We start from the raw sequence: 21,834 nt of genomic DNA on the forward strand, positions 1-21,834 counted from the left end.
ACCGAGTCTCTGGGAGAAGTCCAAGGGCAAACATTTCCTCCACAGCCATTCTCTGGCGCACGCGTTAGACCACTCTGCAAGACTTCGGATTGGATGTTGCATCTCGGGACATGACGCCGATAATATAGTTTCAAGAAATTGGGAAGGGGGGGGGGCAGCAGGGGGGGGGGAAGTAAAAACGTAAAATAATATTCTACACTGAGATTTATGCCACAAGTTCGTGTTAAACTTGCGTCACCACATGTTGCGCAAAGGCCACCATTTTCCCAGCTCATTTTAATGGTCAAATTTAATTCCGGCGAGCTCCCTCCGCTGCTGCGCGAGCGTCCAACCGACGTTGGCCACGGGGCGACCTTTTATAAGTTCAGACCATTTTGACACGCGCGGGGATTCCGGTGTGTGGCCGGTGCACTCAACAGTTGCTGCGCGATGGTATCGACAAGTATTTGTACGACCAGCCGTGTTGTTTCCCTCCAGGGCAAAGTCCTAATCGAGCAGTGCACACCTTTGCACCTGCTGCTGATCAGGCGCTTTGAATGAGTTAGGTGAAAATAAGTGTTTGTTACCGAGCAGCTGCAAGCCGATAGGGCATTGTTAGGAGTGAGGGCTGCGGGGTAGAAGGTAAGAACTCAAGAGACCAGGATAGTCTCGAAGCACAGTTCTGATTAAAACAACAAAACAAATCTTAACAGGACTCTGGTGGGGGAAGGCAAAGAGCAACATCTGATACAAGCACATTTCTTCAAATACAAGGACATCTGGCTTTGCTCCTAAGGGGTGTGCTCATATCCAGCGTCTGTTTTATCAGAGTGTAACAATTGCTGAAGGAAACTCGGCTGATGTTTTGATGTATATCGAGTGGGGGGAAAACAAATGCTGAGTGGGAGCAAAAGGAAGGCGCTGCTCAACAATGTCGAGAGACGGGGGAGGCGTGGCCATACCCCACGGCTTCCAACAATTTGTATTAACTTAGCACCTTTGATTTCAATAGCACCTAGTCAATTGTATACATTAGTTTTTTAGTATGATGACTCGTATAGCCTGGACTTGAACGGAGGGGGGCTGGTAGGGAGTCAGTGGCACAGATGGCTGGGAATCTGAACCCAGAATTGGCCCCTGAACCCAGAATTGGCCCTTGATTGGTGAGTCCTCGCTGAGCTGCATTGGCTTCTGATTTGCTAAACGAATACATTATGAGGTCGCACTTGTCACACACAAAGTGCTTGCTACAAAATGATCCACAATACCTTGCATAAACAATCACACGAACTCCGGTCATCCTAGCAGCGGCTTTTGGCTGACCCATCGAACAAAGACGGTCACGCTGCATCGCTCGCTTTCGGATGCGCTTCTGCGACCCTCTGGAACGCTCTTCCTTCCGATATTTGAAGAAGACCGCCGCTTGTGTTGCGATCGAAACGTCGTGGGTTTTTTTGTTTTTAAGTTAGATTTTTGTTTTCTATCTACGTGACTTTACCGAAAGAACCAAGAATATGGAGCTATGCACTTTTAAATTATCTCCATTAAAAACTAGTTTCTTTATAACTGCTTTTGTGCGTTTAGTTTTTTGTCCCCCCCCCCCCGCACCTCCAATTAGCACGGTCGGCTACGTACGGTGCAAAAGAAGTTTAACATACGGTGGGATGGGGGAGGGGAGAGGCAATCGCCCACCTGGTGGGAAATAATCCCTCGTTGGGTTTGGGCAAGCCCAGTCCCTCCCATTGGAATGTGGAATTTCTGAAACCGGCTCAGGGCTGCCAAAGTAGGCGGCCACCGCCCCAATGCTCGTTATTAAATGGAAGAGGCCGACCTTTTATGTTTTCGTGAAACGCAACCTCCTACGAATCTGCAGCAGCAGCTGAGTGAGAGTGGCAAGGCAAGCCAACCGACGCAGACTCTGCGTGTAGCACTTTGTCAGTCCACTGCTACGTGTACGTATGTATGTTGAGCTTCTTTCGCACCGTGCATAGACAACCGTGCTAATCGGAGCCGCGGGGATGGTCTCCCTGCCCCATCTCCCGCTCATGGGGGACGTTGGACCGGCCGCACCTCCGACTAGCACGGTTGGCTACGTACGGTGCCAAAGAAGTTAAATGTACATACTTCACCACGCTGGTCAGTGCCGAGTTGGTGAAGGCGAGTGCCAAATCCGGTTCAGATATCACTCGCCACTCACATGAGCTCCGGCTTGGAATCACGCTCGGGTCGCCAGACTCTTCTACAGCGAAGTTCGCGAACCACCCTGCCCCACAGCTGCACCCCGAAGACTTTGAGCGGGTATGCGTAGCGAGTTGAGTCGCCACGAAACACACCGAAGAGCTTACATTCGTTATTACCACAACCACGCAGTTTGCAAAGCGAAGTGCCTATGGGCTTCAATATCACCGAGGCGGCCGGGTGGATTTTGAGGGGGGGGGGTTAATTTGGAGTCGGGGTACAGAGCCGGCACCGCTGAAGTTCTAGGTTTGAATCAAGGTTTCAGCCGCCTCTGATTAAAACTGGGATCTCAATTTTGACAAGTTGGTGGTGTCAGCGCGGTCAACAGTGGACTGCACACACACACACGCACGCTAAGAAAACGCCATTACATTTTGTTCTCAACTTAATTTGAGCAACATTTTTTTTCCAACTCTGAGAATGAAAAAAGTGTATACTTTTGGACGTGCGCTGAACAGTCTTTGCAGGGCATTTAAAGGTGTGTCGCCGGTTTAAGTTAAAGAAGCCTATTATTATTAAAGTGACCTCATAGTTCTGTGACGGGGGTTGTCACCTGTCCCAGTTCTCCCAGGATCGTCCCCATTCTGTGAAATCTTTAAATCTCTTAGTCGTCCCGGGTCGTCAAAAGCCACAGTTTGTCAGTTGAATAATAATGCACCACTCTCTGGCAGTACGAACTGTGAGATGTTCTTCCTCCCATACATGATATGATGCGATTTTGTACTCGTATCTCAAAAGTGGCAACCAAATCTGTGTTTTCATCATCGATGACCACACTGGCATGGGGTGCTGCACTGTTATTTATTTATTAAAGGGGCACCACGGTGGTGTGATGCGATCTTCCTCGCCCGGTATGCAGGAGGTCGGGGGTTCGATCCTGACCCTTGACGCCTGCTGCTGTATATTTGGAGTTGGCGTGTCTCTCTCCCCATGGTCGCATGCATTTTTTATCCGGGTCCTCTGGGTTTTCCCTCCACATGCAGCAACATACATTGGGATTATTGTGGTGCTATAAACGTCCCAATAAATTAATGGGCCACTTTGTTGAGCTACCATATGTGGCCAGGTTGCTTCTGAAAAATAAGTTCACACCTCAGTGGGCTTTGTCTGATAGGTTGGGGATGGTTTAGTTTGATTTGTTTGTGTTTGGGCGATTCGTTTACCTTTCTTGTACTTTGCACTCGTATCGTGTTTTTTTACTTTTTGTTGTTTTAAGGTGCTTACCTGCCCCTACTGGACATCTATGAAAAAGAGCTTTATAGCTCATCGGATTCCTGCAGTATAAATACATATTCTGCTCATGATTTTACCTTCAACTTTACAAATTCAATTTTTGTATCATGTGGCCACGTCACTCTGCTAGCACAATTTTTGTATAACTTCAAGTGGTGTGGCAGGAGGGGAGAAAATAAACTAAACTTAAGAATTACAAAGCCCTTTTGACGGACTTCAGAGGATACAATTGGGCAACACGGTGGCCAGGAGACGTTAACTACCTCGCCTGGTATACATGAGGTTATGGGTTCGATTCCAACCCTGACGCCGCTATATTTGGAGTTTGTATGTTCTCCTCGTGGTCGATTGGATTTTTCTCCGGGTCCTCCAGTTGTTCCCTCCATATTTAGAATCAACATGCAATTGTAGTATTCGGTGGCTATACATTTGCACATGATAAGCCACTTCGTTGAGCTATCATTTGTGGCCAAGCCGCTTCTGGTAAAATAAAGCAAAAGTGTAATAGATTAGATTTATAATCACAGTGTGGCCTCCCAAACTCCCACTTTTATAAATTGCTTCGGATCAGAGACACTATCATCAAAGCCCCTAGCTAGGAACCTCTCCGGCAAACCCCACTGCCCGATTAAGTGGCTGACGTCAGGAGGATCACACCAGACCACAAACTAGGGGACTGTGGCAGAGACAGCCTATCCCCCCCCCCCCTGTCCAAAAATTTGTGCAAATCTGGCGCGTGCCCTTGGTAGGTAGGCCCTAGATCAAGTCCATTAAAAACCAACCGGTTCACATTTATACACGGAACATATCGCACTAACGAGAGAATGGAAACGTTGTCCAGCACGCCCCCCAGACTGTCCCCAGGTGCCTGAAAGGCATCACACGGACACATCTACACGCTTTGTGAACATGTCCGGATATCGCGGGATCTTACTCAGACATCACGAGACACTTTAACAGAAACGGCGACACAAACGTCGCACACCCTCGGCTGACTCCTCCCTCTGGGGCTTTAAACCCTCCTGGAATATCAAAGACGCAGGACACCTTTCTCCAGGCCTTCAACATGTCAGCTAGGAGTGTCATACTAGGTAACTGGAAGGCCCACGGACCACCCTGCCGGAAACACTGGTGTCACAGCTTGCAATGGAGCACCTCGGCCACAAAGCAAAAGGAAAGGAGGCAGAGTTTAAGCCGAATTTGGGAGGCCCTTCACTCAATAGCCCACTCAACGTAGTCCCTCTCCGGAAACTCCCTGAGCGGGGGCCTGAGGCAGAGAAGAGCTGATGAGTTACCCCTGAACACCGGGGTCTGGAACCGGATTGGTGAGAAGGAGAGAAAGGAAAACCGGCAAGTTTACAACGTTCTAACAACACCCATGACATGGGGGCTGGTCCGCTAACCACCCACGCGCCCTAAACTTTTATCTCCCCCCGACCACCACCTTCTTTCCCCCCCCCTCCCGTACGTGGGCGTACTCCTTACGAGGGGAACTGTTAACCAAGAGGACTCGACCCATAAACCGTTGTGAGTGCCGGATAGAAGCGAAAAGTCCAATAAAGAGAGAAAGAATTTACAAAGCCCCCAAGTGTCGTGACTGTTTCCATATCCGGTGGTATAATGGTTTACACTACGGATGCGTTGACCCGTGAAAATACGGTTGGACGTTAAAGATCCCGTGACATCATTCCAAAAACTGTCGGCCGTGTCTATCCGGCATCGGAGTCGAAAAATTGGCCAAATGTGAAGAGAATTTTTTTTAAACATCACTCGCAAATTAATTTGCGAAACGCATTGCATTCCAATGCAAGTGCTGTTATTAAGCACCTATGAAGGCCGGCACAGCACTCAAAGGGGTGGGATAGACAACACCACACCCAGCTACCTTTGGCTTCCCCGTGCTGATGTTTACACACCGCACCAGGTACTGTATTTATTTAAGGCTGAGTCGGCCTAGGGGAGTCCCGAGACCGGTTCAAATATTCGCCACTATTTTTGGCCGTGAGCGGGAATCGAACTCGGGTCACCGGGTTTGAAGCGCAGTGCGCCGACCACTGCGCCACCGCTCCCTACAAAAGGAAAATTTCCTCGCAAACTCCCCAACATGCACACTCGCAGGAAGCCGTCCCTCCCAGAGCCCCGAGCACACGTCACACCCCCTTTGTATCCCCTCTCTGCTTGTTCCTTCTGGAACATTCCAGCAGGTTCCTCTCATCTCCTTTCCACCAATCCCATCCCTTGGTCTCCTTCTCCGCCTCTCGCTCTCTTCACCTCTCCCTCCTTTTTCCTTCCCACCAAATATCTGTCCCCAAGTCCTCAACCAAATACTCTGCTCTCTCCGGCAAGGCTGTGTCCCCAACCGACGTTTCTTTCAATCAATAATTAATTGTGCGCCTTCGTAACCCTGACACCGCCCCGACGTGTCCTCAAACGACCCTTACGCAGGTGAAAAGCGACAACAGCAACCGTGCGAGGTGTTTCACCTGTAGGAGCCACAGAGCGCGACGTTGCAGTCCACCACGAGCATCTTCTCGAACACCTGCCCGTGGAACTTCTTTCCGCTCCTGCAGTAGTACACGGTGCCCTTGGTGACTCGGACTCGCATGTACTGCAGGTGGGGGTAGGCAGGACACGGGCGACGACATCAGAGATGTGGCGCGTGGATTATCGTCGCGTGCGAACATGTCGGAACATACGCTGCTGTTGATAACATATCAGAATATTTATGCTGGAGGAATCTGATGAGCCATACTGCCCTTTTTTTTTCCCCACAGATGTCCAGTAGGGCGGGTCAGAACATTTCAACGACAAACAATCCAAAAATACGACAGGAGTGCAAAGTATAGGAAAGGTAAACAAATCACACAAAAAATACAAATAAAACTAGAACTACTTTTTTTTATCTTACCAGGTAATGCCCACTGAGCTATTAGCTTTTTTTCCAGAAGCGAGCTGGCCACAAATGATAGCTCAACAAAGTGGCTTAACGTGTGGAAATGTATAGCAGCCAAATAATGAAGGATGGTGCCCTTCATCTGCTGCCAGAGTGGTGGAATGGTGAGCACACGACACTTGCAATCCAGATGTAGCCTCTTTGGTTCAGTGATATCTAGGCTTCTAATCTGGACGTCGCCCCTTCGGTTCGGCGATATCAGAGTCAGAATCTTCATTAAGGCTGGAAGAATCCGATGAGCTATGAAGCTCTTTTCCAACAGACGTCACAGTGTGTCTCCTGGCGCGGCAGTTGAAACAATTGGAAAGCTTCTTAAACCTCCCCTACCCACGTTTCCCCACCCAGGCAGCATCAACGGGTGCACCACACTCAGCTGTATTCATCTTCTTGGATCTTTCGGTAAAGTCACGTAGAAGGGAAATAATAAAATAATAAAAATTAAACAATTAGGACGCTGTCTTTCCGGCAGCTCTGTTCTTCACCTGAGGACGGCTGCTTGCGTTGTGGCCGAAACGTCGTGAGACTTTTATTGTTTGATTTTTATTATTTTATTATTTCCCTTCTACGTGACTTTACCGAAAGATCCAAGAATATGAATCCCTGCAGTCACGAAAGCTTTAAAACCACACTCAGCTGATCGGCAGATCGCGTCTGGTGGAGTATAATGTGGGTACTTCCACCTCTTCCAAGCAGGGCCTCATTATCCAATAGGCACAGGAGGTACTGTGCCAGTAGGTACTGTGACGAGGGCCTAACGAAAACTCAAGGGCCTCCGAAAAAAATGTGACTATGTTTTTTTTGTATGATGAAAAACTAATTTTAATCAAGATATCTCTTTGAACAAATATATTTTTTTATATATATAGCAAGGATAGGCGCAGTGTATATACACAGAGGCAGAATCATGTCAAAATCTAAGTAAAATTTTTTTTTTGCAAAATTAGCAATAGCATCTTTAAATGGTGTTTATTCGCACAATCAAGCGAGTGAGAGCGGCGGTCGTAGTGACACGGGGGCCGCAGTAGAAACTAGAAAGTTATCACTGAAGGCCGACGAGATAGAAGTCCCGAGGGCCTTCAAGAACTTTAACCCGGCCCTGCTTCCAAGACGTCGTGTCCAGCATGGAAGAGTAGGCCGAATACCCTCCGCAGGGGGCTCGAGAGCTCCCTCGAGTGTAGGGCCCCCTTCTGGCCACAGTGACATGGGGTAGGAAATTGTGCAGGTTGTACATTTTTACCTCGAATTTTTGTAAAGACAGCCTGACGGGGACTCTGTTATTCAGGAGGCTCCTGCTACGTTCGTGCGTTTGGCACATTTTGCTTGGCTCTGTTCGGGAGGAAACCCGCAGTGTGCCCACGGAAATACCCACCACACGTCTGAGGGGGTGACGCTCACGACCGCCATCTCCGGCAGAGGTCGCAAACGGGTTTTGATTCCTTACCCGTACCCGTACCCGGCCGCACCAGGGTCGCAAACGGGTACCCGTACCCGGCCGGGTACGGGTAGGGTATGGGTATCGGGTACCTGATTGCGACCTCTGGGATGAAGCCATGTTGCAGGCGCGGGTGGGTTGATTCTAGGAACTTGAATTGTGAGGAGAGACAAGACGTTGGGAAATGAGTGACAAACGGTTACTCACCGGTGACTCACGGCCTACCCGTACCCGGCCGCACCAGGGTCGCAAACGGATACCCGGTTACCCGTACCCGGCCGGGTACGGGTAACCGGGTATCGGGTAGGGTACGGGTATCGGGTACCCGGTTGCGACCTCTGTTCTCCGGGGCACCTCGCAGCCCCCACCCCCCCCCCCCCTTACAACGGCCGTCAAGTCTCGGAGGTCACCTGACCAAGGACTCGCCAGGCTCTCAACCCTGCTTAGTATACAAGATTCGTCGGCGTCAGGCAATCGGAAAGTTACGAGTTAAAATCTCCGCCGGTGGTCGGCCGAGCTGTTAATCCCTCAGCAGAGGTTGATCAAATTCGTGCCACTTTGTGGGAAGTGAGCAGTGGGTTCTCCAGTGGCTAGACCTGCCCCCGCCACAGCAATGTGGAACTTCCACCGCTGGCTCAGGGCTGTGAACGGGAGATGTGTGCCGTCCGACACTTGTTTGCGTAGGGAAAACCACTGTGACATTTCAACGGATGATTTGGACACGTAATCAGTTCTCTCCACGTTGGTTCTGTCAGAGAGTTCGTTCGTGACTGTTCAAAACCGTTTACTTAGGCGGGAGACTCCTTGATAATACCATTTGGTCGTAGGATTGGGCCAAAAGGTCGCCTAGAGACGGCAGTGCAAGGCAGAGTAATTGATTCTGGAATCTTTTTGTCGAGACGCTGCGAGCGTTATCCCCTCGTATGCGTGTGGTGGATTATCTCGGGGTTCTCCCGTTTCCTCCCAAGTGAAGCCAAATTGTCATTCACAGAATTGCCCAAAACAACCCCGTGCCATGGGACCCTCCTCAACATGTTTCTATGTTTAATTGAGACTCACACTTTCCTGGGTAGAAAAACAGCACAATAGTATTATTATTATTGTTGTTCGGGCATTCTACTGTGGAGTACACACTTCCTACCCAGAGCATAGCAACACTTGAGTGCCGCGTGTGGCAGGCCACTTGGCATTCTGGGCCTTTTGGTGCTTTTGCGGCCTGTTGTCAGCGAACGAAAAGAAAAGCCGGCGATGTTTTTGTTGTTGTTGTTCTCAAGTGAGCATTGAGGCAAGTGCCCATCATCTGTATGCGTCCATGAGCCAACGTTGGAAATCCCACATTCCTTCATTCTGCCGAGGCATGTCTATCCACCGTTGACTTCCCCAAAAAGTGGTGCTCCTTTTATCGATCCCGGATGGATGATGATGAGCTTAGTCAACCCTCCAACCAGGTTTTTGCACTCTCAATCTTCTGAATCTTCCGCTTGAGAGTACACTCGCTCTGCTGCTGAGCCAGTAACGATGAAATAACAAACAAAATAGAACTAACAACAACAAAAACTTTATACAGTAAAACGAGTTTGTGTTGTTCACCAAGGTAGCAATATCCCGTGGCACTTGGAAAAGCCAAACTCCCGATAATGCGGCCACTGTTGTGCGTGCCAGCCACGCTGGGTCCGACCACAATCGCTTCGTCGCTCGGATGTGCGCGGCATTCTAATGACATGCGTCGTGTTTGCCGACAGCCGCCTTTTGTGAGAGTCTTGCCGGATGCAAGCCATGCGTGCCGCGCCGTGGCTGAGCGCAGAGGAAGCGAGTGCGTTCCGGCAGGAGTGTTTGCTGCGATGTGACGATACTACAGTCATCATCATCATAATCATTATCATCAGTTACGATCGATTCACTTGCCCCCCCCCCCATGCTGTCGCCATCTCTCATGATGCTGCGATGTTATAAGCCGAGATGATTTCGTCGATCCATCTCCTCTGCGGACGTCCCCTCTCGGATAAGGAGATTGGAGCAATGAAATCAGCTCGTATGCAGGGGCTTGGTGGATTATTACTTTTAGGGTTGTGGGACATTTTTATTTTATTTTAGAAGGTAAGGCCCACTGAGCTATAAAGTTATTTTTCTGAAGCAACCTGGCTCTCACGTGGAAATGTATAGCAGCCAAATGCCCTAAATGCATGTTTCGAAATGCGGAGGGAAAACCCAGAGGACCCGGAGAAAAATTCCATGGGGATAGTTTGGAGGTGGCCTTCATCCAGCAATGGATTGACAATGACTGATGCTACTATTATGCCCCATGTAGGGTCCCCAACAATCACATCCGTCTGCGTTGCAAAATATAATGAAATATCTTTAAAGCATATAATTGGCTGAAAATGTTTTTATGAACTAACACGTGTACAATAATTATAGTTTAAAAAAATTTAGCTTTTACCCGTGAAATTAGTGCATTGCAAAATGTTTTCCGGAGTCATTTATGGCATGGCAATTGTATGACCTCGTCATTTTCAGTTGATTTAATTATGTACATACACATCATGTTACTCACCGCGTGAGTGTGATAAGCATGACTGTTTGCAAAGTTTTGATTATGCAAGTACGACTTGGCAGGCTAGTTACAGTTTGAGCGAACCGCAGTCAAAGAGATTTCACCCGTCTTTATTCGTACCGGAAGTTTCAACGAAGCACAAGACGGTAACACTTCTGAACGCAACTTTTAAATTACGGGAAGGCTGATACCGCGATGATAGACCCGCCCGTGCAAATTGGTGTCGTATCGCGAACAAACGGTGCTGCGGAAACCCTGGTTACAGCACAGCACCACGCTCGCATTGTGCCTCTACTCTCTAGAGAGGAGCCCCAAAGCCTTCCTTTTGTTGAACTTTCTGTTGTCAGTCGCCGGGGATGGTGGTGTGCGTCCCCCTTGTTTCGGCTACGGAGTTGACCCAAAAGGCCAAATTCCACACGTTCCATTGGCTTATTTTTTCTTTTCATTTCATCGTTCGGTGCGCAACGGCCATGAGCACGAAACTCTCACGAGGGAGGGATGTCTTAAGGGTTGCGCGGAATACCGGCGTAAACGCACAAAAATATTATACGCGTACAATTACGCTGCTGTATGCGCCCACGAGCAGACCATTCGAAATGCGCCGGGTGTTTCTCAGATCTCGGAAGCTAAGCGACGTTTGAGCCTTGGGTAATTGCTTAGATGGGCAACAGCCATGCGCAACGGGTTGCTATAGGTTGTGGCGCTATGTGCTCGACAGCAGTGGGCAGTGCGGCAAAGTCCATTGTTGTACTGTACTGTGCTCCGACATCTATGCTCCGAGGCTTCACAACATGGCAATTGACCAGCACGGTGAAGTAGGATTCAATCCAGTAGTGTAATTACAAACAGCGATGCCTGTACATGCTGTGTACGCATTGTATGCCTTGTATATTTCGTGTGCAAGTGTGTCCGGTTTTTATTTACAACGTAGCCTAAGAATGCATAATGTATTTCCGTGGACAGATGAAAGCAAGTCTTTGTTTTATTGCCGAAAATGCTCCACACAAGAGTGCATGGGGTTTTTCTTTTATATTAAATATTTGCATTTAGGGAGTGCTCATGCCGAGAACATCTGGCATACCAACAGAATTTGTTTGACGAGGCCCGGGATTTGGCCTGCTGAAATGCGTGCCGCTTTAATAACATTGTACGTCCAGACGGAGAACAGGCCTTGGACTAAATAACATTTCATTGTTGCGTGGAGAGACCATTGGACATCTGTTTAACGACTGCATTGCCTACAATTTAATTTAGATTGCCATATCTGTGTATATCACCTGCTGTGATATTTGTATATCGATCAGAAACAAGGGATTCATAATCAGCAATAATCCCCCCTCCGCCTCAAATCGTTGCACCTGATGAGTTAAATGATGATGTCACCACGCTGCTACTGCTGCTCTATATAAGACCGGGAGCAAGAGCAGAGCCTCACCATTCTGGCGAATTGCCCGATGATGCTGGATGCAATACCAGCGAAACGTCGTACTCAAATGTTGTGGTTTCACGCTTCAACACACCGGTGGGCTAAAGCAGTGAACTATTTGTCTTTTATCAACGTGACACTTTTTTGCCGATTGGCCGTGTCGGGTGGCGGAGGGTTACGGCACATTTATAAATAACGCGATCTAACCCAAAAAACGTTGATTATGAATAATATTGGTCGTGAAAGGGAAATGTAACAAAAGCTAAAACGTGTGCAAAGAAGCATGAAGATGTACATGGCTTGGATTTGCACGGCGAGACACGAGGAACACGTGGAGACACGAGGAACACGGGGAGACACGAGGAACACGGGGAGACACGAGGAACACGGGGAGACACGAGGAACACGGGGAGACACGAGGAACACGGGGAGACACGAAGAACACGTGGAGACACGAGGAACACGTGGAGACACGAGGAACACGGGGAGACACGAGGAACACGGGGAGACACGAGGAACACGTGGAGACACGAGGAACACGTGGAGACACGATGAACACGTGGAGACACGAGGAACACGTGGAGACACGAGGAACACGTGGAGACACGAGGAACACGTGGAGACACGAGGAACACGTGGAGACACGAGGAACACGTGGAGACGCGAGGAACACGTGGAGACACGAGGAACACGTGGATTGGAGAACACGTGAAAGTTGGAGACATGGCATTGACTGTTGAGAAAAGAAAGTGAGCCTAGGGCTGACAGGATGAGAGGATGTTGCGATGAAATCAGCTTGTGCGCGTGCGCTCTGTGGAATCATTGTCGCATCGCAGGGCTCTGAGAGCGTCCAGTGGCTTTGGCAGTAATTCATCCAGCGGTGGATAGATTATGGCTGCTGACGATGATGCTGACTGTGATGATGAAATACTATTTAGAGACGCACGCCGAGATGCGATTCGGCGAAGTTTATCTGTCGCAACCCAAAGAGTGAGATTAATGAAAGCCCCCATTCCAGAGAGCGTTGGTTGCCACTGCTGTGCGCAAAAGTCACAGGCGTTGGGGCTATGACTGAGATAGGTGACTAACCCATTGGCAGAAGCCCCCCAATTACACACTTGCAGGCTGGGCCCGTAAACCCGTACGTACCTGCCTCTGACGCAATTGATCATTCCGGCAATTAAAAGGCGTTTTTATGTTTGTTACAAATCGCACAGGGCAAATTTGGGGAGTTAGGGCACAATGTCACACAGATGGTGCTCATGAGGTATCTGACGGATACATAAAAAGGGCTGATATGTGAACATCTGTTTAAACGAATGACAATTACGCCGTCGTGCGGAAATGTTATTGGACAAAAAGTAAAGCGCAAAACTGCTTTAGATGGGGGGGTAACACGCGTTAGAGGTAGCCACACATGGGCAAGATTAAGAATAAAAAATGGTATCTATGTAAAAGGCGACGTGTCGGGCAATGTGCCTTGTCTGTTGAACTTCTTTCGTGCCGTACGTAGCCAACCGTGCTAGTCGGATGATGCACTATGAAAAAGGGCCATTGCCCGAAACATCGCCTGTTTTATATATTTTTATTTTAAGGCGAGGGTGGTATTTGTGAATGCGTTAAGTTTAACACGTAGTAGGAGATTTTTAAATGTGTCGTTAAACCCGCAACGACCCGACACAGCCAACTAGTAAGGGTTGTCACGTAAACAGAACGTGCCAATTCGTCACGAGTACAGCAACACCCGGTATGTTGGAGAGCCAAGCCACAACATTTACAATCTGAGCACGACGCCGAGTTTGTTCGCTCGTTGTGGTTGTGCACCGCTGCCGACGTAGCAGCAGCTACGGCATCGCCAAATACATTTGCGCGAGGTCGGATTTTGCGAACATGTAGCGTCAAAGACGGGGTTTTCACCGCGCACAAATTCCGCGGGTGGTTGATCGGTCAGGGCGGATATGCGACGTTGGGATATGCGACGTTGTAAAGTGCTGCGGTTGTAAGGCGAGGTGCAGAGCTTCCCAATTGCTGAGTGGAAGGTCGAGGGCGAACCACTTATCGAGCCATCGCTCCCTCGAGGGTGGTCGCAGCTGGGCGTGGAGGGTTTTTGATTTTGACAATTACGTTTATTTACATTTGGTAGCCGCCGTGGGGTTGTCAGGGTTCGGCGCATGAGACCTGCAAGTCGGAGGTTGCCAGTTCGATTCCATCTCCCGGGCACAGCAGTTGAAAACGATGACGAAATTGTTTTAAATCCACACCCCTTCCCCCCCAAGCATGTGTCCACCCGCCAATATTTTTTTATTTTATTTTATACCAGGTAAGGCACACTGAGCTCTATAGCTTTATTTTAGAAGTGACCTGGCCACGAATTATAGCTCAATGAAGTGGCTTATCACGTGGAAATGTACAGCAGCCAAAATACTCTTACGCGCATGTTGATTCTAAATGTGGAGGGGAAAAAACCGGAGGACCCGGAGAAAAATTCCCACGACCACTGGGAGAGAGAAGTGCAAACTCTAAATATACAGGAATCACGGTAGAGGGATCGAACCCACTACCTCCTGCATACCAGGCGAGGTAGTTAACATCTCGACACCGTAGCGCTCAATATAAATGTGTACGCCACGGTTTAGTCGGCCGGCAATTGCGCGTGTGGTGGCGTAAAGTATGAGCAGCGTGGAAGAGTAGGCCAAACACCCTCTTAGAGGGGAACTCCTTCTAGGTGGAGGTCCTTTCGCCGGCAGTGGCGTAAGCAAGCCATTGCAGGGGCTGTACCTTTACCCCTTTTACCTTTACATTTGTCAGCAGATCGATGACTATTGATTCTTACAGGCTGACGATACATGAATTGAGTCGCGTGCAACTAGAATCGACGTTTCATTTTGACCGGCGTGTGTTAGAGTACCGTGATTTCCTGCAAGCCACGAGATGCCGCTACATTCACCACAGTGGCTTTATTTAAAAAAAAAATGAAATCATCGCGAGTCTTGAATGAGAGACGCGTGACAAGTTCACTGTGAGAATTGTTGAACAACCCCTAAGTGACCGGGATCTTATCAGCGGGCAAGGCCACCACACTTTGACCAGCCACCATCGTTCTTGCTGTCAGTGCCGGATTAAGCTAGGGTGGGGCCTGTAGCATATGTTGTAAAGGGGCCCTAAATAAAAAAAACACGTAAATAGTAAAACATAATTTTTTTACTTGCGTAGTAAAGTAATTGTATTTTTTCATTTGCTACACAGCCAGATAATACGACAAATCGCTAACCGTAAACACCCAGTTGTTCATAAAAGTTGAAGGCAGTACAGTACTATAGTAATAGAGCAAGTGCAGAATCACTGAACCGGAATTGATAGCTTGAAAGCATTTAGCGCGGGGTCCTTGAAAGTGCGAGGCCCGTAGCTACTACATATGTAGGAATTACACGTGTAGTAGCTACTTATGTGTAGTAGCTACTACACGTGCAGCTACTTTTGATGCGCCTCAAAGGGTTGCAACACCTCCGCATATTAACAAAGACAAAGGTCCCCCGTGTAGCCTGCACCAGGCTGTTGGGGCAAGTGCTGTTCGCGAGCGGCACTTATGAAGACGAGGGGGTGGGTGGGTGGCCAGCCAGCACCACGCCCGGCCACTGTACCTCACCGTGTTTGCAATGCCTTCCAGCAACCGCGCCTAGCAACGAACCCATAATAATGCTTAATCGTTGGGTGATAAACATCGCAGCAGTGTTTAAAATGCTGTAAAGTGCCCACGAGAGGCGGTGTGTATGTTTACGTACGAGCCGAGCGTTTGCAATACCAAAATAACACGTGGCAGTGGAGGAGGTCTGGGGCTGCCTTGACGGGTCCGAGAGTAACGATTGACTCTCAAGCCAAAGGATGGATGCAAGCCCTTTTGAGGACGTCAGCAACGAGAGATGTGGTGAATTTATCGGATCTGCGTGCGGGAGTAAAGTGGATTGTTGAGGGATGGTGATGGCTTTGGGTGGGGGTATCTGCAGCCAGCAGTGGATAGATCTTGGCTCACCACTGATGATGATGATGCTGCTGCTGCTGGAATAAACCCGTGTCACAGTTGTGTCTTTGTGTTTGTCTTGTTCTAGCGTGGTGAGAACTCTGGAGAGAGAGGGGCAGGGTGAGTCTCATCTGCAAGAGAGACGTCGGCCCGTGTTTCGTTGGGATGGGATGGGCAAGAGATGATAAGCGTCCCCTGTAGAGGTGGCAACACGCTGGCATTATGACCGCTGAAATGTCAAAATTTATTAATTTGACATGGGACCTTTCCTGCCAGTATCAAATTATAAGAATAGCTTTTACCCGTCGTGGCAATAAAAAACAGGTGTTAAGATGTTCTAACACCAAACAGAAACCTTTTTGCAAGGAATCACGTCTGTAATCTTTAGGTTCTTTCGGTGACTTATATAAATTCCTGCAGTCACGAAAGTTTTAAGTCAAAATTTAATCGTGTCTGCATTAAGCCTAAAGCCGTCTCTGGTGTCAACCAATCCGTTTCAAGGACCTTGCGTATATTACCAGGGCGTGTTTTTGTTTGCATGTTCACAACAAATATGTGTGGTTAATGCAGACATGAACATCTGAACACCTGTCGTATTGCCAGAAATGGTAAAACCTATCCTTATACAGTACTTGGTTTGTTTAACTCGATTGCTGAGCGCAAGTCCAGAGGCAAAACAACAGGTTCAGCGGGCCAGCAACAAACAGCACCGTCAAAGATGCAATAGATAAGGGCGTAAACGAGTCTCTTGAAATTGAGCGAGGTGGTTATTATTATAATTGTAGGAGCTTTGTCAAAGAGAAGATGGGAGGGAATTTTACCAAGTTGAGCAGTGCGAGGGACAGATGCAGACACAGAAGGGTTTTGGCCTGCAGTTGTTGGTGGCTGCACGCAGTGGGGATGAGACGAAAGTCTGGTGTGTGAGTGGGAGAGTGAGTGGGTGGGTGAGTGAGTGAGTAGGTGAGTGGGTGGGTGGGTGAGTGAGTGAGTGGGTGAGTGAGTGAGTGAGTATGTGGGTGAGTGAGTGAGTGGGTGAGTGAGTGAGTGGGTGAGTGGGTGGGTGGGTGAGTGAGTGAGTGAGTGGGTGAGTGAGTGAGTGAGTATGTGGGTGAGTGAGTGAGTGGGTGGGTGACTGAGTGAGTGGGTGACTGAGTGGGTGTGATGTCAGTGGGGAACGGTAGTGTAGTGGTTACCGCGCTGCGCTATCAACCCGGCGACCCGGATTCGATTCCCGCTCAAGGCCAACACCAGTGACGATTATCTGAACCGGTCCCGGGCATCCCCAAGGTCGACTCAGCCTCAAATGAGTACCTGGTGCGGTGTGTAAACATCGTCACTAGGGAGACAAAAGCGGCCGGGCGTGGTGCTGGCCACCCACCCACTCGTGTACCGTTCCGACATTCATAAGTGCTCACTAAGAGCACTTGCCACAAACGTCTGTTAAGGCTATACGGGGGAAGTGGAGAAATGTTTGTCTTTGTTGTCGATCTGGTAGCCCTTAATTGAGTGGAGGAATCAATTGGCGGTAGCGATAGGCGAGTGATAAGGAGGAGGCTGACCGCCCGGTGAGAGAGTGACTGGAGTGGGCCATCAATCACTCCGACTGCTTTAGGTTTGAATTGTGTTCAGTGCCGTGAGGTAGAGAGGAACGGTGTGCTATAGAGACCAGGTGCTGTATGACAGCGTTGTTCCAACTTTGGCCGGGCAGAGGTTGTGGTAATCAGGTGGCAGAGGATGTGGTAATCAGGCATGCTCTGTGTAGCAGCGCCAGCATGAGTAATACATGTAATCGTACAGAGTTAGCCAAGGCTTTGGCACGGAAAAGAAAACCCAATCTTCTTCAATAAACTAATCACACGGCCGTGCGTGACGATACCATGTGAGGTTGTTGCGCAGGCAGCTGAACGACGAATCGATTTCAAGTCGAAATCGCATTTTGAAACGATGCGATGAGCAGATCGCAAAGGCTGCGATTTTTTGCGATTTGAAAAGTCCTCATACTTTCTTATTGGAATTGTTTCATTTTTTTTTATTGTTATTATAACTTTATTTAACTTAACGATTGTTATATGTTTGATTGTTCGATTTCAATTATTATTTTTTAGAAATAAATGTTGGAAGCAATTCATATCTTTTAAGTTCTCATCCTTGCATTAGAATATATAGAGCAGTTCATATTTTGATGGTATCATGTGGTAACGCTCCATCACGTGTTTTTCTAAATCTATTACACAGCGAATATTGAACTGAAGCGTGACTTTAAAAAATGTAATCGCAAATCAAATCGCAATATCTGTCAGAAAAATCGCAATTAGATATTTTCCCCAAATCTTTCAGCCCTAGTGGGGAGTTCGTTTATTTTCCTCGGTCTCCTCCCATCCTACCGCCTCTCTCTGCCCCCCCCCCACTCCCTCCCGTAACCAGATGATGACTGCCGTCTTTAACATTCTCAAATTGCGCCCGATGTGCACGCGAGCCCTTCCAAAATGTATTTGGGCTACCGCTGCCGTGTTCATGCTTTTTTCCCGACAAAGATTGAAAAGGTGTACGACGCTTCGAGTGCAACACAAGCAATCATCATCAGGTAAAAATGAAATAGAAACACAAATCTAGTGTACTTAGAAATGTAATGTAATACAACAGAGAGTCGGATAACATAACAGTCAACACCATACCTGGTTGATTACGTTCTTCCTGAGAATGCAAATTTTATACCTGATAATGATTGCTTGTGTTGCAATCGAAACGTCGTATGCTAGTATTTAATTTATTATTTTCACTTTATACGTGACTTTACCGAAAGAACCAAAGAGTTGAAAAGGTGCTCATGCATTCGCTCTGTCCGTCCGACCGTCCATCCGTCTGTCTGTCAAGGGGGCTACGAATGAAACGTCAGTGTAATGTTGTGTCGCTATTTAGGAGCTTACTCTGTCGAAGAATGTCCACGTTGATCCAAGGGTTGCCAGGGCGTGGAGGCACCCTTCCGGAATGGGGGGCCACCCCCTTACCTGTTTAACGCTTAATAATAACAACCCAGATTATTTAAAGTGTCTCAAATGTGCGTCCGAAATCGTGGCACTGCCGGCACGAAGACACATTGGTTCTGCGCCGTCCAACGAGCAAATGTGTCTCCAGTAATATTCGATGAAAATCACGGCATGTGGTGGTGGTGGGGGGGGGGGCTGGTGACTCCAATACAATCGTGAGTTCACCGAATATTCGTCCTTTTTGCACAAAGGCTGTGACGACAAAGGCTGTCACGACGGACTTTTTTTTAAATCTCACAGGCGAGCAAAGTGCGCAGTAGTTTCACAGGAGGGGGGGGGGGGGGTCTGTGACGTCCACCGTGAAGGCAAGATGGTTAATACGCCCGTCACATTAACCAGGGTGGCCGGGGGGCGACCGGCAGGCGACCTACGAACCTTTTAAAACGTGGCGGGGAACGCGCTATCACCCAGTCGTGGTGTGCACAATCGTCATAGGCGTCCGCAGGCGTGTTGAGTCGTGTCGAGTCGTGTAAAACTTCTAAGTGTGCGCGACTGGTGTGTGTGTGTGCGACTGGCGTGCGTGACGCCACAACAAGCCCGGTCTCTGTTCGGGAACGCCGGACAGAAAGAAAACCGTTCAACACGTGAAAGCTTATGTAAAGGAATGTAAACAAACTAAACAGTTTTTATTTTACCAGGTAAGGCCCACTGAGCTCTACGTAGCTCTTCTTCAGAAGCATCCTGGCTATCACATGTGAAATCCCAGCCAAGCGGCTCATCACGTGGAAATGTACAGCAGCCAAAGACTCGAAACGCGTGTTTCTCAATGTGGAGGGTCGAATCCACGACCTCCTGCATACCCAGCGAGGGAGTTGACATCCCACCACCGCCCCAATGTCTTGCGAGAGAACGCACTCGAGCACGAAAACGCACCGCGCGCAGCTGTAAGGAAACCACTCGGCACGGCCCGGTAATAAGCTGCAGTGCGGCGAGCTGACCCTTAATTTACGAGGTTAATTTTACGTTCGTTTTTGTGCAGAAACAATTTCCCGGCGTCGGTGACTGCAATATCATAAGCCACCGCTCATAGTGTCCTGCAGAGGCACGAGATTCAGAAGCTGCACTCAAACAGCTTGTTTTGCACCGCTGTACGCACGGCATCTGAAGTGCGCGACGGCGAATACGCTCGTCGTTAAAAGGTAAAGGTGCAGCCCTGCAACCGCTTGCTCATGCCGCTGCTGGTGGAAGGGCCTCAATTGAAGAGAGCTCGAGAGAGCCCCCTCTAGAGGGTTGTTTTCGGCCTACTCTTCCACACTGGTCAGAGATGTCAGAGATGTAAGAGGTGGGGAGTACCCACACTTGAACCCTCCACACGGGATTACCTGCGTGTTTGATAACTGCAGTGGACCGAATTCTCCTGCTGGGTGAACTGAGGCGGTGGTGGAGGGGGGGAATTTAAGAAACTTGCCCCATTTTCTTGGTTCTTTCGGTAAAGTCACGTAGAATGGAAATAATAAAAGAATAAAAATAAAACATAATAAAATAATTCTCACGACGTTTCGGCCACAATGCAAGCAGCCGTCCTCAGGTGGAGAACAGGTCTGTCGAGAGGACAGAGTCTGAATGACTCCAGCATAAAGACATTGTGATTCTGACTTATGTTCTTTCAATCCACTGCTGGATGAAGGCATCCCCACGCGCCATGTGGGTCACGAGTGCAATACCCTGAAATGCCCTTCGCCTTGAGCAACGGCACAATGTCTCGGGGCGCAATAAATGCGTCGTCTTGGGAACCATCTTCTCAGGTTCAAAAACGCTCCACTTCTCTCAACGCTGCGCTATTTGCAATAATAAAAAAATACAACAATCCCCTAAAAACCTGTTTGCCTTCTTTTTTTTTCTGCCGAATGTCTGTCGCATATTCCTCGTCCAAGTTACAAAATCACGCGCGAGATAAGATTTTTTACTGTGAAGCCAGATGGACGGATTGCTCTCCTCAAGCTTGGTGCTACTTCCTTCCCTCTTAAACTAAATATGTAAGATTAAATAAAAAATATGTTGACAATACGGCTACCGGTTTTTCTGCACTTGTGCGGTGCATCTCTCCGAGGTGACTTCGGCTCGTACCGCGTCTCGTTTCGCTCCGCGTGCTCTGGGAGCTTTCGCGGACGCAAGAGTGGTCGACAAACTTAAACATGCTCCTGCCGACAAGCACGTGGAGCGAAACGTCGGACAACGTGCCCAAGGACGTGCGGTATGCCCCAAAGACACGCTGGAAGGGGATAATCATAATAGCACAACATCATTGTGGAGAACATACCGAGCAAAGAAAATAAGCAGACAAAGTTTAAATTTTCCACAACGACGCTAATGCTTACTTTGTATTGTGTATTATAGAGTTTTGCATCGAACTCGGGCCTATATCTAACAGGAGGGGGGGGGGGGTCCTTGCCCATAAACGTCGGGCAGTTCATCAGCATTGGTTTAAGAAGCAATTGCCTGACTCTGCTGATGAATCATTGATTGGCAAAACCGGTCCGGGGGTTTTTCCCGTAATAAAACAACGCCGCTGGGAGAAAAGAAATCACGACCAGAAGACGGCATGGCCGATGGGATGTGTTAAATAATTATTTAACTTTTCACGTGGAAAAATAAACAACAACAACAACAACAACCGCCATTCGCCACTAAGTGGCGGTGACGTTACCACGACGCTTGTGCCAGGCCAAAGATACGCGCACACACACACACATAGAACGGAGGTGTGTTGTCTGCTTATTAATTTTGTTTATGATCATTTACGCCAGGTAGTTGAGCAGGCCATCGGCACCTTACTGAATTTATTTTATCCCTGGTGCGGTTTTATTGAGATTAATGCAAGCAGCCAGTTCCTATTGATTTTCTGGGAGGAGGGGGGGGAACCAAAGCCAGTGGGAAACGTTGAGAAATGGGCATTTTAAAATGAGAACGCCACACCTTCTCGCCAAGACTTTGAAAGGTAGGTGACCGATTGC

The 21,834-nt window shown here is 48.6% G+C and overlaps 1 protein-coding gene across 1 annotated transcript in view; it reads right to left on the reverse strand.

Annotated features, from left to right (window-relative positions):
• LOC144731773 (uncharacterized) overlaps positions 1-21,834 on the reverse strand; it is a 37,192-nt gene that overhangs the window by 5,407 nt on the left and 9,951 nt on the right. The window contains exon 3 of the mRNA XM_078612998.1: positions 5,934-6,058. Coding sequence (XP_078469124.1) covers positions 5,934-6,058 — 125 coding nt within the window. The remainder of the gene's footprint in view (positions 1-5,933; positions 6,059-21,834) is intronic.

This window comes from Lampetra planeri, chromosome 2, assembly GCF_965212315.1.
Source record: "Lampetra planeri chromosome 2, kcLamPlan1.2.h2, whole genome shotgun sequence".
Taxonomy (NCBI): Eukaryota; Metazoa; Chordata; class Hyperoartia; order Petromyzontiformes; family Petromyzontidae; genus Lampetra; species Lampetra planeri.